At 37.8% G+C, this 16,146-nt stretch overlaps 1 protein-coding gene across 1 annotated transcript in view; it reads right to left on the bottom strand.

Annotated features, from left to right (window-relative positions):
- LOC121734485 (microtubule-associated protein futsch-like) overlaps positions 1 to 16,146 on the bottom strand; it is a 141,750-nt gene that overhangs the window by 20,330 nt on the left and 105,274 nt on the right. The window contains exons 6-8 of the mRNA XM_042125098.1: positions 12,265 to 12,446; positions 9,947 to 10,118; positions 137 to 9,400 (exon numbers count right to left, since the gene is read on the bottom strand). Of these exons, the coding sequence (XP_041981032.1) occupies positions 137 to 9,400; positions 9,947 to 10,118; positions 12,265 to 12,446 (9,618 nt within the window). The remainder of the gene's footprint in view (positions 1 to 136; positions 9,401 to 9,946; positions 10,119 to 12,264; positions 12,447 to 16,146) is intronic.

Raw genomic sequence — 16,146 nt, 5'->3', positions numbered from 1 at the left:
TGTTTTAATTCGACAGGGCTTGGAGATTTTTTTACATCCTGGTCTGACAATAGAGATTCTTTGCCATCTTTCAGTTCGTCGGCTGGACTGGGCGTCTTTTCATCCTTTTCCTCTATAGTTTTAATAAACATTTCACCTGTTTTGTCCTTGCTTGGAAGTTCTTCTTTTGGTTCTTTTTCATCCTTTGGTCTCGGTTCATCGACATGTTTCAATTCTACAAAGCTCGGAGATTTCTTTGCATCCTGGTCTGACAATGGAGATTCTTTGCCATCTTTCAAGTTGTCTACTGGACTAGGTGTCTTTTGGTCTATTTTCTCCACAGTTTTTATAGGAATTTCATCTAATTTGTCCTTTCTTGGATGTTCTTCTTTTGTTTCTTTTTCGTCCTTTGGTGTCGGTTCATCGATTGGTTTTAATTCTTCAGGGCTTGGAGATTTCTTTACGTCCTTGTCCAACAATGGAGAATCTTTTTCATCTCTCAGTTTGTCTACAGGACTTGGGATCTTATCATCCCTTTCATCTACAGTTTTAATAGGAATTTCACCTGGTTTGTCCTTGCTTGGATATTTTACTTTTGGTTCTTTTTCATCCTTTTGTTTCGGTTCCTCGACATGTTTTGTTTCTACAGGGCTCGGAGATTTCTTTACATCCTGGTCTGACAATAGAGATTCTCCGCCGTCTTTCAGTTTGTCTACTGGACTGGGTGTCTTTTGATCTATTCCCTCTACAGTTTTAATAGGAATTTCATCTGGTTTGTCCTTGCTTGGATGATCTTTTTCTGTTTCTTTTTGGTCAATTGGTTTCGGTTCATCGATTGGTTTTAATTCTTCAGGGCTTGGAGATTTCTTAACGTCCTGGTCCAAAAATGGAGATTCTTTGCTATCTTTTAGTTTGTCTACAGGACTTGGGATCTTTTCATCAGTTTTCTCCACAGTTTTAATGGGAATTTCCTCTGGTTTGTCCTGGATAGGATGTTCTTCTATGGGTTCTTTTTCTTTCTTTGCTTTCAGTTCATCGACCGTTTTTAATTCTACAGGGCTTAAAGACTTCTTTAACTCCTGATCCAACAATGGAGATTCTTTGCCATCTTTCAGTTTTGCAACAGGACTGGGTGTCTTTTCATCCTTTTCCTCCTTAGTTTTAATGGGAATTTCATCTGGCTTGTCTTTGCTCGGATGTTCTTCTTTGGGTTCTTTATCATCTTTTGGTTTGGGTTCATCGACATGTTGTAATTCTACAGGGCTTGGAGATTTTGTTACATCCTGGTCTGACAATGGAGATTCTTTGCCATCTTTCAGTTTTTCAACAGGACTGGGTGTCTTTTCATCCTTTTCCTCCTTAGTTTTAATGGGAATTTCATTTGGCTTGTCTTTGCTCGGATGTTCTTCTTTGGGCTCTTTATCATCTTTTGGTTTGAGTTCATCGACATGTTGTAATTCTACAGGGCTTGGAGATTTCTTTACATCTTGGTCTGACAATAGAGATTCTTCGCCGTCTTTCAGTTTATCTACTGGACTGGGTGTCTTTTGATCTTTTTCCTCCACAGGTTTAATGGGAATTTCATCTGATTTGTCTTTACTCAGATGTTCTTCTTTGGATTCTATTTCGTCCTTTGGTTCCGGTCCATCGACAGTTTCTACAGGGCTTGGAGATTTCTTTACGTCCTTGTCTGACAATGGAGATTCTTTGCCGTCTTTCAATTTGGCTACTGGACTGGGTGTCTTTTCATCTTTTTCGTCCACAGTCTTCACAGGAAGAGCATCTAGGTCACCCTTGCTTGGATGTTCTTTTTTTATTTCTTTTTCTTCCCTAGGTTTTGGTTCATCGACCGGTTTTGATTCTACAGGGCTAAGAGATTTCTTTAAATCTTGGTCCAATAATGGAGAATCTTTGCCATCTTCCAGTTTGTCTACTGAACTAGGGATCTTATCAGCCTTTTCCCCCACAGTTTTTATAACGTCCTGGTCCAAAAATGGAGATTCTTTGCTATCTTTTAGTTTGTCTACAGGACTTGGGATCTTTTCATCAGTTTTCTCCACAGTTTTAATGGGAATTTCCTCTGGTTTGTCCTTGGTAGGATGTTCTTCTTTGGGTTCTTTTTCTTTCTTTGCTTTCATTTCATCGACCGTTTTTAATTCTACAGGGCTTAAAGACTTCTTTAAGTCCTGGTTCAACAATGGAGATTCTTCGCCATCTTTTAATTTTTCGATTGGAGTGGGTGTTTTTTCAGCCTTTTGCTCCACAGTTTTAATGGGAATTTTATCTGGTTTGCCCTGGCTCAGAGTTTCCTCTTTGATTTCTCTTTGGTCTCTTACTTTTTGTTCCTCGAGAATTTTTAATTCCATAGTGCTTGAAGATATCTGTAAGTCCTGGTCTGACAATAGAGATTCTTTGTCATCTTTCTGTTTGTCTTCAGGACTAGGTATCTTTTCGTCCACAGTCTTCACAGGAATAGCAATTAGCTTGTCCGTGCTTGGCTGTTCTTCTTTTGTTACTTTTTCGTCCTTTGATTTCGGTTCATCGATTGGTTTTAATTCTACAGGGCTTGGAGATTTCTTTTTGTCCGGGTCTAACAATGAAAATTCCTTGTCATCTTTCAGTTTGTCTTCTGGACTGGGTGTTTTTTCATCTTTTTCCTCTACTTTTTTAATGGGAATTTCCGTTGGTTTGTCCTTGCTTAGATGTTCTTCTGTTGTTTCTTTATCGTCCTTTTGTTTTGGTTCAACGACCGGTTTTGTTTCTACAGGGCTTAAAGACTTCTTTAAGTCCTGGCCCCACAATGTATATTCTTTGCCATCTTTCAGATTGTCTAATGGACTGGGTGTTTTTTCGTCTTTTTCGTCTACAGTCTTCACAGGAAGAGCATCTAGCTTGTCCTTGCTTGGAGGTTCTACTTTTGTTTCTTTTTCGTCCATTGGTTTCGGTTCATCGATTGGTTTTAATTCTACAGGGCTTGGAGATTTCTTTTTGTCCGGGTCCGACAGTGAAAATTCCTTGTCATCTTTCAGTTTGTCTTCTGGACTGGGTGTTTTTTCATCTTTTTCCTCTACTTTTTTAATGGGAATTTCAGTTGGCCAGTCCTTGCTTGGATGTTCTTCTGTTGTTTCTTTATCGTCCTTTGGTTTTTGTTCATCGACTGGTTTTATTTCTACAGGGCTTAAAGACTTCTTTAAATCCTGGTCCAATAACGGAGAATCTTTACCATCTTTCAGTTTGTCTACTGGACTGGGTGTCTTTTCATCCTTTTCGTCCACAGTTTTAATGAGAATTTCATCTTGTTTATCTTCACTCGGATGTTCTTTTTTGGGTTCTTTTTCATCCTTTGGTTTCAGTTCTTCAACTGGTTTTAATTCTACAGGGCTTGGAGATTTCTTTACGGCCTGGTCTGGCGATGGAGATACCTTGCCATCTTTTAGTATGTCTACTGGACTTGGCGTCTTTTCATCCTTTTCCTCCATAGTTTTGATGGGAATTTCCTCTGGTTTGTCTTTGGTAGGATGTTTTTCTTTGGGTTCTATTTCGTCCTTTGCTCTCGGTTCATCGACTATTTTTAATTCTACAGGGCTTAAAGACTTCTCTAAGTCCTGGGCCAACAATTGAGATTCTTTGCCATCTTTCAGTTTGTCGTCTGGACTTGGCGTCTTGTCATCCGTTTCCTCTACAATTTTAATAGGAATTTCACCTGGTTTGTCCTTTGTAGGATGTTCTTCTTTTGTTCCTTTTTCGTCCTTTGGTTTCAGTTCATCAACTGATTTTAATTGTACAGGACTTTTCTTTACATCCTGGCCTGACAATGGAGATTCTTTGCTATCTTCCAGTTCGTCTACTGGACTGGGTGTCTTTTGATCTATTTCCTTCATAGTTTTGATAGGAATTACATATGGTTTATCCTTGCTTGGATGTTCTTCTCCTGTTTCTTTTTCGTCCTTTGGTTTCAGTTCATCGACCGGTTTTGTTTCTACAGGGCTTAAAGACTTCTTTAAGTCTTGGTCCCACAATGGAGATTCTTTTCCATCTTTCAGTTTGTCTACTGGACTAGGTGTCTTTTCATCCTTTTCGTCCACAGTTTTAATGGGAATTTCATCTCGTTTATCTTCACTCGGATGTTCTTTTTTGGGTTCTTTTTCGTCCTTTGGTTTCGGTTCAACGACATGTTTTAATTCTACAGGGCTTCGAGATTTCTTAACGTTCTGGTCTGACAATGGAGATTCTTTGCCATCTTTCAGTTTGTCTACTGGACTGGGTGTCTTTTGATCTTTTTCCTCCACAATTTCAATGGGAATTTCATCTGATTTATCTTTGTCCGGTTGTTCATCTTTGGGTTCCTTTTCGTCCTGTTTTAATTCTACAGGGCTTAAAGACTTCTTCAAGTCCTGGACCAACAATGGAGATTCTTTCAGTTTGTCAACTGGACTGGGTGACTTTTCATCTTTTTCCTCGACAGTTTTAATGGGAATTTCATCTGGTTTGTCCTTGCTCGGATGTTCTTCTTTGTGTTCTTTTCGGTCTTTTACTTTTTGTTCCTCGAAAGTTTTTGATTCCACAGTGCTTGGAGATTTCTTTGCGGCCTGGTCTGATAATGGAGATTCTTTGCCATCTATCAGTTTGTCTACTGGACTGGATGTCTTTTCATCCTTTTCCTCCACAGTCTGAATAGGAATTTCATCTATAGTGTCTTTGCTAGGATGTTCTACTTTAAGTTCCCTTTCGTCTTTTGATACCGGTGAACTTAGCGGTTTTGATTCCAAAGGGCTTGTAGCTTTTTTCAAGTCCATGTTTGACATTACTGGACTAGGTGCTTGTTCATCTTTTTCTTTCAAACTCTTTTCAGATACTTTATCGAGCTTCTCAATGCTCAGATTTTCTTCTGGTTCTGTTTTGTCATATTTTGTTGTCAGTTTATCTAACAGTGTTGGTTCTGTAGGGCTTATTGAAGTCTTTATATCCTGTCTTGATTCGTCAGGGCTGAACGACTTCTTTTTGTCTTCTTGTTTATCTTTGCTTGGAATACTTATTTTAGATTCAGTCTTATCTCTTAGTTGGGTTTCGACAGTTGTCATCATTTCAAGCATTTTTTCTTTTACTGGACTTACTGCTTTTCTACTTTCCTGGTCTAACTGCTCTATCGGCAATGTTGTATCAAGTACTTCTTCGGGAACATTATCTGTTGATGTTATTGAGAATATTATGAGTTGAATCAGCTTCTTATTTGATTCTATCTTCGTTCGAGGATTATAATCTGCAACGCTTATTTTTGTTACTGTTAATGTTTCAGGACTGTTATACATTTTATAAACAATGGTTTCATTTGTTTTGGATTTCAGTTGTCCTTTTTCTTTTGTTGATAATATTGTTGTTATTTTCGTACTATTTACATTTCGGGTTTTTTCTACTCCGTGTTCAATGACTTTTTCATCGTGTGAATATTTTTTTTCATCTGTTGTTTCATTGACGGTCCACTTACTTAAATTATCTAATTCTTTCTCATCCGTAACCGACAAATTACCCACAACTGATGTTTCTTCGTTACCATTTGGATGCTTGTCAGTAGTTTCTATAATTTTTATTATTTGTATTCGAGTATCCATTCCATATCGCTTGGTGTAGGTGGTTTTTATTGTCACGATTTTTATATTTCTCAAAAAAAGTATGTTATTCTTTTTGATTTCTTCTGTGTTTGATTGAATATTTTCTTCAGGCTTATCATTACATATAAACCCTTTAAGCATTTCATCTGCTTGCAGTTTTTGGGAATAAATTAATTCTATGACTGAAAAAGTGTCGGTATAAAAAGAATTATAAATTTGTTCAGAAATATGCAATTGTAATAACTTTTCTTTTACTTTATCACTTAGACAACTTTGGTGTGATAATGTTTGATCTATGCTTTCTTTACGTTGCGATTTTGAATCATCATCATCTTCGGTAGTTTTATCAGTCTTTCGAGTGAACAAACCTTTGGCCTTAGTCAGTTTTTCGTCAAATTTGTTCATAAAACTACTTATCATTGATTTTGACTCTTTTTTCTTTTCTTCAACAGTTTCTAATATACAAACTTCGCTCTCTTTACTTGTGTCAAGAGTCTGTTCGAGATCAGCAGAACGCTTTTTTAATACATGTTGAGAACTAGCTGTATCACGTTCATATAAATCAGTAGCTTCTTGGATCAAATCTGGACTAGGTGTATCTAATTGAGTTTTAGTAATGCTAACATCGCATAGATCAGGCTTTATAAGTTTTTGGTCATCCTTTCTATCCATGCTTAAACCACTTTCTTTTTTAATAAGATCTTGATCAATTTTTAATGTTATCGGTTTCTCATCTTTTTCAATAATTTTACTTTCTTTTGCTATTGCTTCCTGGCTTCTAAGGCTTGTCATTTTTTCTTCTAGTTTTTCTAATGTTTTCGCTGATTCTAAGGTTACTTTTAATTGTTTATCTTTTTTGGTTTCATCTTGCTTATCATAAGACTTGATTGATTTATCAGTATCTTCTTGAACAGCCGGTTTACTGAGCACAGTTTTGTCTGATATATCACTTATTTCTTCCGATGGTATTGACTTTGCAGGCGATACATCTTTGTGGTGAATTTTTTGACTTTCCAAAAATACTTTCGTCGATTCTATAGGATTAGCTAGGGTATCGATGATGTTTGTAAATAATTCGGGAGATTTTGAAAGCATTGGAGACTTTTCAGCTATAAGTTCATCTAAGCTTTTATCAGACTTTAAGACTTCTGCAACATCTGAAACGATTTTTTCTACTTCTTTTGGACTTAGAGGTGGTTTGCTCACTTCTATCTTTTGCGTTTCTTCGATTTCAGTTTCCACATCTTCCGGTATTGATGGAATTTTTTCTGATATCGTTTGAATTTCGTCAACAATTATAATATCGTCTTTCATTGGAGAATCAACGGTTGTTATATGTGTTTCTCTTAATTTTTCAGTAAATGAACCGTATCCATATTCATCCACAGTTTCTAAGCCTTTTGCGGGATGTTTAGTAGACTGAATATTTTGTTCTTGGTACATCGGTGATTCTGGAGCTGATCCTGGTGTTACTGTTACAACTTCGGCATGAGAAGGACGTTCCACTGTTTTTATTACTATGTTATCGTGCATAGCTTTCATGTCTAATGAAGGTGCATTTTTTTCTGAAAGCGGTAAGTCCTTAGGTACATTTATATCAATTTGATAGCCCTTCAATTTGTTGTCCTCTTCTAAGGGAGTTTTTTTGTCATCATAAGACCTGTAATCAACTTCTTCGTGCAACGGGAGGTCAGCAACTTCATCAGGAGTTTTAACAATATCCCTTAGATGAGGAGGTATAGCTTCATGTTTTATTTTTTTTTCAAAGGTCAAAGGTCTTTGTTTATCTACTTGTGTAGGGTAAATAACAGTTTCTTTGGTAATTTCATTATCATGTTTTTCTTCTATACCTTGATCTTCTTTTATATCATCTAACGTGATGCGCTCATCTTCCGGTAGGGTGGGAGCAGTTGTTGCTCCAGATTCAATTGTTGTTGATACCTTTTCATCGGGCTGCGATTCTTGAACAATATTTTCTAAAGAATCTTTTGGTTTAATAATACCACTTTTGCTATCAGATGTTTTCTTTTCACTGCTCACATCTTGTTTTTCTTCAACGCTAATAGAATGTTCTTTTGAATCAAAGTCTTTACTTTCTTTCTCCTTTGTATCTTTAGTAGGGTCAACTTCTATTTTGTCCTTACTACCTTTATCTATAGTCGTTTTTATAGTCTCCTCGTTATCCTTTTTCTTTTCCGATTCTTCCTTTTCTTTCACATGTTTTTGCGATTCCTCTTCATGGCTGAACTTCTCATGCAATATGTCCTCACCAGTGTATTGTTCAACTTCTTCTTTTTCAATTATAAGGTATTCTTCTTCAAATTCACCATCAGCAGTCGTTTCAGTTTTTACATCATCAAGAAGACACGTTATTTTTTCAATATCGGATCTACCGACATACTCAACTTTTTCTTCAGCTTCGCTATCTCTGTTAAATACGGCTTCAATTTCTCTAACTATTTCTTGTTCTTCTCTTTCATCCAGCTCTTGCTGCTTTATATCGTCAAGTGATTTAGAAGTTTCTTCATCAGACTTCTTTGCTTCTCGTAAAATATCTTCGTAATTAACTCGTTGTAATCCTTTAAGTTTTGATGTATCTGCTTTTATTGCTTTAACTGATTTTGTAGGACTCTTAGCAGTTTTAACACCTTTAGTTGGGGAGCCTATTGGCCTTGGACGACGTGAAATGGGCTCACGTTTGGCCTTTATTTCTTTTTTGTCCGCTATTTTTTGTGAGATATCACGCTTTGGAGATGGTTGTTTAAATTTAGATTCCACTACTCTTCGGTTATTCGCTTCTTTGGTGCTTTTGGCTGGTGTACTTCCAGGACTTAGTTTTCGTGTTTTGGTTTTTATTTTATCTTTTGTAACGACAGTCAATGGCTTTGCTTCAACTTGTTTTTTTGGGGTCGAAGGAGGAGACTTTTTATCGTCTTCATTTCTTTTATCAATCAAATTTATTTTTTTGTCTATAATTTTACTAGATATTCTGTGAGTTACTTTACTTTTGGTCATAGATTCAGTTTTAGTTTTTTCCGTTTTCTTTTTGTTTTCCGTTTTTGTTTTCATTTCCGAGTCAATTTTCTTAGATTCAACTGTTTTATTTAATACATCTTTATTATCGTCCGACCTATCTACACGTTTAGTCTTTTTATCTACAATTTTCTTCTGGGTTTCCCTTTTTTTCGGTAACCCATTGACAATACTATCATATTGAGCGAGGCTTTCATCGACTTTTGTTTCAATTCTGGCGGTGATCGCGTCCTGAAGAACTGACTCGATTTTTTTATCTTCACCCTCTACTAATTCACTCAATAACTTATTATCTATAATATTCTTTGAATCCGTTTCATCTTTCGTAGGATACTTAGGCTGAGGGATATCGGCTTCACCTTTTTCGTCTCTTTTCTCGGAAATTATTTTTTCTCTACTCGTTTTCGATGGAATCGGCTTCGTCGTTTTAGTGGCGGCGGGGGCTGTCGTTTGAGGAACACTCGCAGCGTTCATTTCACGACCAGTATACGTCGGATGTTGAAGGAATTCTAAATGTCTCAATTTCTCTAAGCCCTCGAATATTTTATGTTGAGGCGTAGACCCCGGGAACATTATTCTAGTAATCGTGTCGTCGGGATTGGCGGGCCGCCAGACGAGCAACGCACATATGGACACTAAATTCGGCACTGGGAAATTGAATTGTCCCGATATACTAGCACCTTCAAAAAGTTTTTGTTCACTGTTGTGCCACCTTTTCAAAAATTCACGAACATATTTAGAATCTTTGGACGGATTTAGCACGTACATATCCAGTGTTCCTGAAAATAAAAATAAAAAGTATTAGGAACTAGGAAATACTCGAGATAATAAAAAAGGGTAGTATTTTAAATATTATTGCAATATGACGCGTAAGTAAACACGATTAGAATGAGGATTTTTGATATTCCATTTGCCACCAGGTGCCGCTATGTAGCCTTAGGGTCTATCATGTCTGTAGGTACTGTACTACACTGTAGGTATTGATGCTTATTTGACACGATATACCCTCAGACTATATAGCGACTAGCGGTACCTGATTGCAAATTGAATATCAAAACCCCCATTAAACTAGAACCAGTAGGATCAGATCCACGCGCGGGCGGGTAAAACGCCCTTAATAAATAAATAAAAAACTTAAGAGGGGTCACGACACACCCGGATGGAACGAATATAACTGGCTTGCTTTCTATAAGAGAGAAAGACAGAGAAACACGGCTTATAACTATAGCAAAAAGTGTTGTTATAACTTTTGGTCTTAATTTTTTCCGTCTCTCTCCCTTTCGCAATGCACGATAAGGAACTTGGTTCCAAAAATGAGATATTACCGTGTCCAACTTTGTGGTACAGGTTGACGGGTTCGGGGCTCCGGTAGCAGTGCTGCGGGCGGAGGTTGAGGCGGCGCAGGTCGGCCACCAGGTCGTGTCCGCCCTGCAGCAGCGACACCAGCAGCGGGTCCGCGTCTTTGTCCTCGTCGCTGCTGCCGGCCGAGCGCCGCTCCTGAAACGTAAAGGTATTTTTTTATATAAAATTGTAATCAAATATAAAATTCTTTTTTTTAAACCTATGTAGAAATTGACCTGTATCACCTGTAGGTATCACGTACGGTGGAGGACGTGATACAGGTCTACATAGGTTTGCCTGAATAGTGATTAAATTACGTTACCCAGCCCTTTACGTAAAGGGTTAGGTGACAAAATATACAACGTGCACATGGTAGTATGTGGGAGAGCCATGCTTCGGCACGAATGGGCCGGCTCGACCGGAGAAATACCACGTTCTCACAGAAAACCGGCGTGAAACAGCGCTTGCGCTGTGTTTCGCCGAGTGAGTGAGTTTACTGGAGGCCCAATCCCCTTCCCTATTCCCTTCCCTACCCTCCCTTATTCCCTTCCCTTCCCATCCCTACCCTTCCCTATTCCCTCTTAAAAGGCCGACAACGCACAACTTCTGATGCTGCGAGTATCCATGGGCGACGGAAGTTGCTTTCTATCAGGTGACCCGTTTGCTCGTTTGCCCCCTTATCTCATAAAAAAAAAGTAGTTGAAGATATGAGTGGATTAATTAAACTTTTTAATCGGGACTTAACGCGACTTATTTAAGTAGTAATGCTACTACGAGTACATACTTTTTCTCGACGTTTCGGCCGTGTTGCAACGGCCGTGGTCACGAGGGGACTGCAGGAGCGCGACGTCTTCGTTCGTTTTCTACCCCTCGAATTCGAGGGTAGTCGTAGAACCGACCGCCCGGTGCAAACGAAGACGTCGCGCTCCTGCAGTCCCCTCGTGACCACGGCCGTTGCAACACGGCCGAAACGTCGAGAAAAAGTATGTACTCGTAGTAGCATTACTACTTAAATAAGTCGCGTTAAGTCCCGATTAAAAAGTTTAATTATAATGCAACGCGAAAGTTTAAAATGTTATGAGTGGATTAAGTGGATAAATTAACTTTTAATTTAAACAAACATTGTAAGTTATCTACTTCATCATCTGGCTATGTATATATCTAGCTATATATAAAATACACTTTCTTTTGATTTATCCACTCACGTCTTCAGTTATCATTTTATAATGTTTAATTTGATCAAATTCGTTTTGCGTGACGGGAACTAATAATTATGTTACGTTTGATAAAAAGTTAATCCATGGAATATAATTACATAATATGAATATTTGCTTACCATATTTAAAGTGTCACAAATCAGTTACCTAAGTAATAAATTTTATCTTCAACATGAAACTTTACTGTAACAGTTTCTTCGATATTATATTATATTTATACGAGTACGGTAACACAAGTCTCAACAGAATTCCGCACCGCAAAGTAGCATATAATCGTTTTAAAACTTTTTTGTTTATTTACGGAAACCACGAAACACAGCATTAAAATTTAAAAGGCACAAAACGAAAAACATATTTTGTTTTATATGATTTGATTTGAATTACAGTATCTGAAATCGCAGGCTGCCTGTAGCCAACTGTATGTGTCTATCAGAAGCCATACGTTTTGATTCACTTAACATCGACCTTCACTCATTAGATTATAATTAAGTTATACTACAGTATTACGTTTGTATATCATTAATTAGTCCGTGATAGAATCGTTGGTGGTCAAAAAACAAATTACTTATCCCACGATTTTAATTTATCTATTTATCTTATGATCGGATCATTCGAGATGCATGCATGCAATCTTCCTGCGCCATCCAGTACGATTATGTTGAACTCATAGAACTTTCTCGCTCTTTAAATACTATGCTGGCCAGCGAGCACCGCATCGAGACTACGTTTATACGTGGGAGAGCCATGCTTCGGCACGAATGGGCCGGCTCGACCGGAGAAATACCACGTTCTCACAGAAAACCGGCGTCAAACAGCGCTTGCGCTGTGTTTCGCCGAGTGAGTGAGTTTACCGGAGGCTCAATCCCCTACCCTATTCCCTTCCCTACCCTCCCCTATTACCCTATTCTCTCACTCTTAAAAGGCCGGCAACGCACTTGCAGCTCTTCTGATGCTGCGAGTGTCCATGGGCGACGGAAGTTGCTTTCCATCAGGTGACCCGTTTGCTCGTTTGCCCCAGTATTTCATAAAAAAAAAAAAAAAAAAATACAGAAAGAGGGAACGATCGTCCGTCTCGCTCCACCCACCTCGAGGTTGCAGAAGAAGTGTCCGATCTGGGGGTAGACGCTGGCGGTGGCCTTGCGGCGCAGCACCGCGGCCATGCCGGCCAGCGAGCAGTTGTTCAGCCGGGTGAAGAGAACGGCGTCGAGGCGGTCGAGGTGCCGGGCGAAGTCCCACCAGCACGCCTTGCGCGAGAAGCCGCCGTCCACTGAAACGTGAAAGAGTCTCGTAAGTTTCACATAACCCGGACAGATGCGTCAAGCTTATAACAACTCTTTTTTAGTTAGGGTTTAAAATGGACCCGGAAACGACCCTGTTTGTTTCCGAATGATGATAGTGATTGGCGCAATTCAGGCAGTCGCAGCACCGGAGGGAGGAGTTACTCTTGAAAACTTCTAAATTCTAAGGCTCAATTTATACCGCCGCGGAATGGAACGGAATGGAAGCGCCAATTTCGCGAGCGAATTGGCACCGGAGAATTCACGGGAATTTTGCGGAAGACGAGCGTCCAATTTTTTGGCTCATAATATTTAATTTGTTATTTAATGTAAGTACTGTCGCGTTGCAAAAACTCGCTTCCATTCCATTCCGCGCTGGTATAAATTATTGAGCCTAATGTTGCGCATAATATTATGTTCCTGATACTTGTAATCTAGAGCCCTCCATAGTATAATAATCCATGTTATTAATTTATAGTTTATATATAAACACACCGGCAAAATTAGAGGAACATAACAACATTTTCAATTTTTTTTTAATTATTCACTGATTTTTATATATTTATTTATTTATTTACTAATTGATTATTAAAAAATAAATTTTATATAAATTTAGGGCATAAAAACGTGAAAAATAGAAAAAATCAGCAAAAATCAAAAAATTAAGAAAATCTTTGAAATTTCAGTAGTAAGTTTTTAAGATAAATTCTCCATTTTTATTAAAGAAATGCCATGTTAAAAGCGTGTAATGCCTTCTATGGATCTCAAGAGGGCCTGGATACGCCATTCCATGCTTGCATTTTAATTGTCAATCATTTCCTGTGGGATATTCTCCTACTCCTCCACTAGCGCCAACTCGAGCTCCTGGACACATTTTGGAGCTGGAGTTTTAACTCGTACCGTTCACCCATTGATGTGCCACACGTCTTCAATCGGATCCACATCCGTAGACGACGCTGGCCTCTCCACCTGGGCTACGCCAGCATCGTTTAGGTAATAATGCCCGATTTTCTTACTCTATGGACGCACATAAAATTGAAATTACTACCTAAAACTGTGTAAAAGGCACACCATGCAGTTCCAGGATGTCGGTGCTATAGCCCTGTACTGTCAAAGTACCATCATCTATAATCATCAGCTCCATGCGGGCTCCAAATCATATGCAACTCCAAACCATTACGAAGCCTGCATCATAGGCCACTGTTTCCGGTAAGTTTGATGGCCTGTAGCTTTCCTTATGATTTATCCACATTCTTTATCGCCTGTCAATACAATGTACACAGAATTTGCTCCCATCACTGTACAGCACAAGATTTCACTCACTTGTCTAATTTTGATGTTCACGCGCAAATCTTAGCCTGGCTCTTCGGTGTCCTGTCTCAAGTTTTGGTGCCCTTGCTGGCACTTTTGAGTTTAATTTAACTTCTTTGAATCTTCTTCTTACTGTACAATCACTTACAAGTTCATCTTGGACCTGTTCCGACAGGTTTCGTGTCTGCATAGCAGTTTGAGGTCGATTTCTTAAGTTTTGTTTCCTTACAAAATGGTCATCCTGAACCATTGTCACCCGATGTCTGCCTTGTTCTCGTCTCCGAACGTAAGATCCAGTCTCTCTGAAGCGTTGAAAGTTACGATGAACCACGGAAGCCGACACACCTAAGGCCTGACTGACCGAACGGTAGGTGTGACCTTTCTCTATCGTGGTTACAGCTCTAGCTGTCGCAGATGCTGGGAAATCACTAATTTTGTATCTAAGCAATGTGTTCTTCCAAAAACCAAACAATCAAATGAGCTGAGCATACCTTTCACCGTGCTTTCACCCCGCTAAAACGCCATTCTTATCAGGAACACTTACAACGTCAATAATCGAAAAACACTTATTAGGGCATAATTGCTATAAAAACCTGTCAACTTGCCAGTTTTGTTCAATATTTTATTTCTTGAATGAGCTTAGAAGCTATAAAAAAGGCTTTCAGACAGCCCGACCCACTTGAGTTCAAGTTTTGGCCCTTTTTACCTATGTTCCGCTAATTTTGCCAGTGTGTGTATATATATATATATATATATATATATATATATATATATATATATATATATATATATATATATATATATATATATATATATATATATATATATATATATATATATATACTAGCTGTTGCCCGCGACTTGGTCCGCGTCAGCAAAATGTGATAAAAAAGAAAAGAGAGAATTTTTCCCCTTCCTTACCCAAATAGTAAAATTGGGATCTTGTTAAGTACTTGATCTGATCACGTTTCATGAACCTAAAGTTGTAGATAAAAACGCCAGTACTGTATAGAAAATCTTAAGGATAACGAATACGAGTAAATTTTTAAACAAAAATTGAAACCGACTTCCAACAATAGTAATTTTCTTAAAAGAACTAATTAATTAATAATTCATGTTCTGTACTCAGTATTTCTGTTCTCAATCTTCATGATTTGAATTCGGTACCAGTCATATAAGTTGCAGATATATTTTGTCATAGAACTGGCGATTAGGTTAGCTGGTAGTTGATACCGACTTCAAAATAATGAGGACTGAGAACAGAAATACTGAGTACAGAATATTCATGAATACTAATGCTTTTTAATTCATTTAATCTAGATCTGCAAAAAAGCGGTAGACATAGGAATTATTGCGCTAAAGTTAGCTGCTAAGGGGTAAAAAAATTATGAAAATTGAATACAGAAATAGTTGACGCGTCTATGTGTGTCCCAAAAAATATCCAGCAGTTCCCTCTATATCTCACTCTATATTTCAGTATCAGATCACCACTTTCGTAAGGATTGTACCAAATTCGGATTATTGTACCTCTTTAAACAGTAAACACTAAATAGCAACAAAAGAGTTTTGAAAATTAGTCAACAAATGGTGGAACAATAATATAATCAAAGGCAAGATTTTTGATAGTAATGTGGTGATTCATGGCATAATTAAAGTGATGATGATGATTAGTATTATTGACACATTGACATAATAATATGCTTTTAGTTGTTAAAACAACGCCAACATTGCCGAACATTTATCTATAAGGATTCAAGAGTTCTGTACAGCACCTTCGGAACCAGGGTGTACTTCGGCGCAAATTCTTATTTTTTGGTAGTTTAAGCTTAAAATCTTTCAGGAAAACGTAAAATCACTATATTATGGTTCCATATAAATTTTAAGGAGTCCTGTCGATTTCTTATGGATTGCATCATCAGATCACCACTTTTGTGATCATGTTACCAAATTCGGGCTACATCTCATACAACAACAAAATAATTTTGGAAATCGGTCTACAAACGACGGAGCTGTCCGCGAACCAATATAAAAAAAGTGAAATATATCCTTCTCCTTTTCGGGAGTCGGTTAAAAAGTAGCCTAAGTTATGCCTTACTACATCAGCTATGTGCCAAAAAAAGATTAGCCGGATCAAACAGACAGACAGACAGACAGACATACAGACAAAAATTGTAAAAAATGTTGTTTTGGTGTATGTACCCTATATAGATTCATATGCATCTAGTAAAAAACGGTTCTTTCAATATTACAAACAGACACTCCAATTTTATTTATATGTATGTATAGATGTATAGATGTATAGATATAAATGTGGAACCATTGTACCATTAAGCAAATACTTACATTATAAGCAATTACGGATCAATATTTAAATAACTC

This window comes from Aricia agestis, chromosome 15 (assembly GCF_905147365.1).
Source record: "Aricia agestis chromosome 15, ilAriAges1.1, whole genome shotgun sequence".
NCBI lineage: Eukaryota > Metazoa > Arthropoda > Insecta > Lepidoptera > Lycaenidae > Aricia > Aricia agestis.
This window is presented reverse-complemented; position numbering and strand designations above follow the sequence as displayed.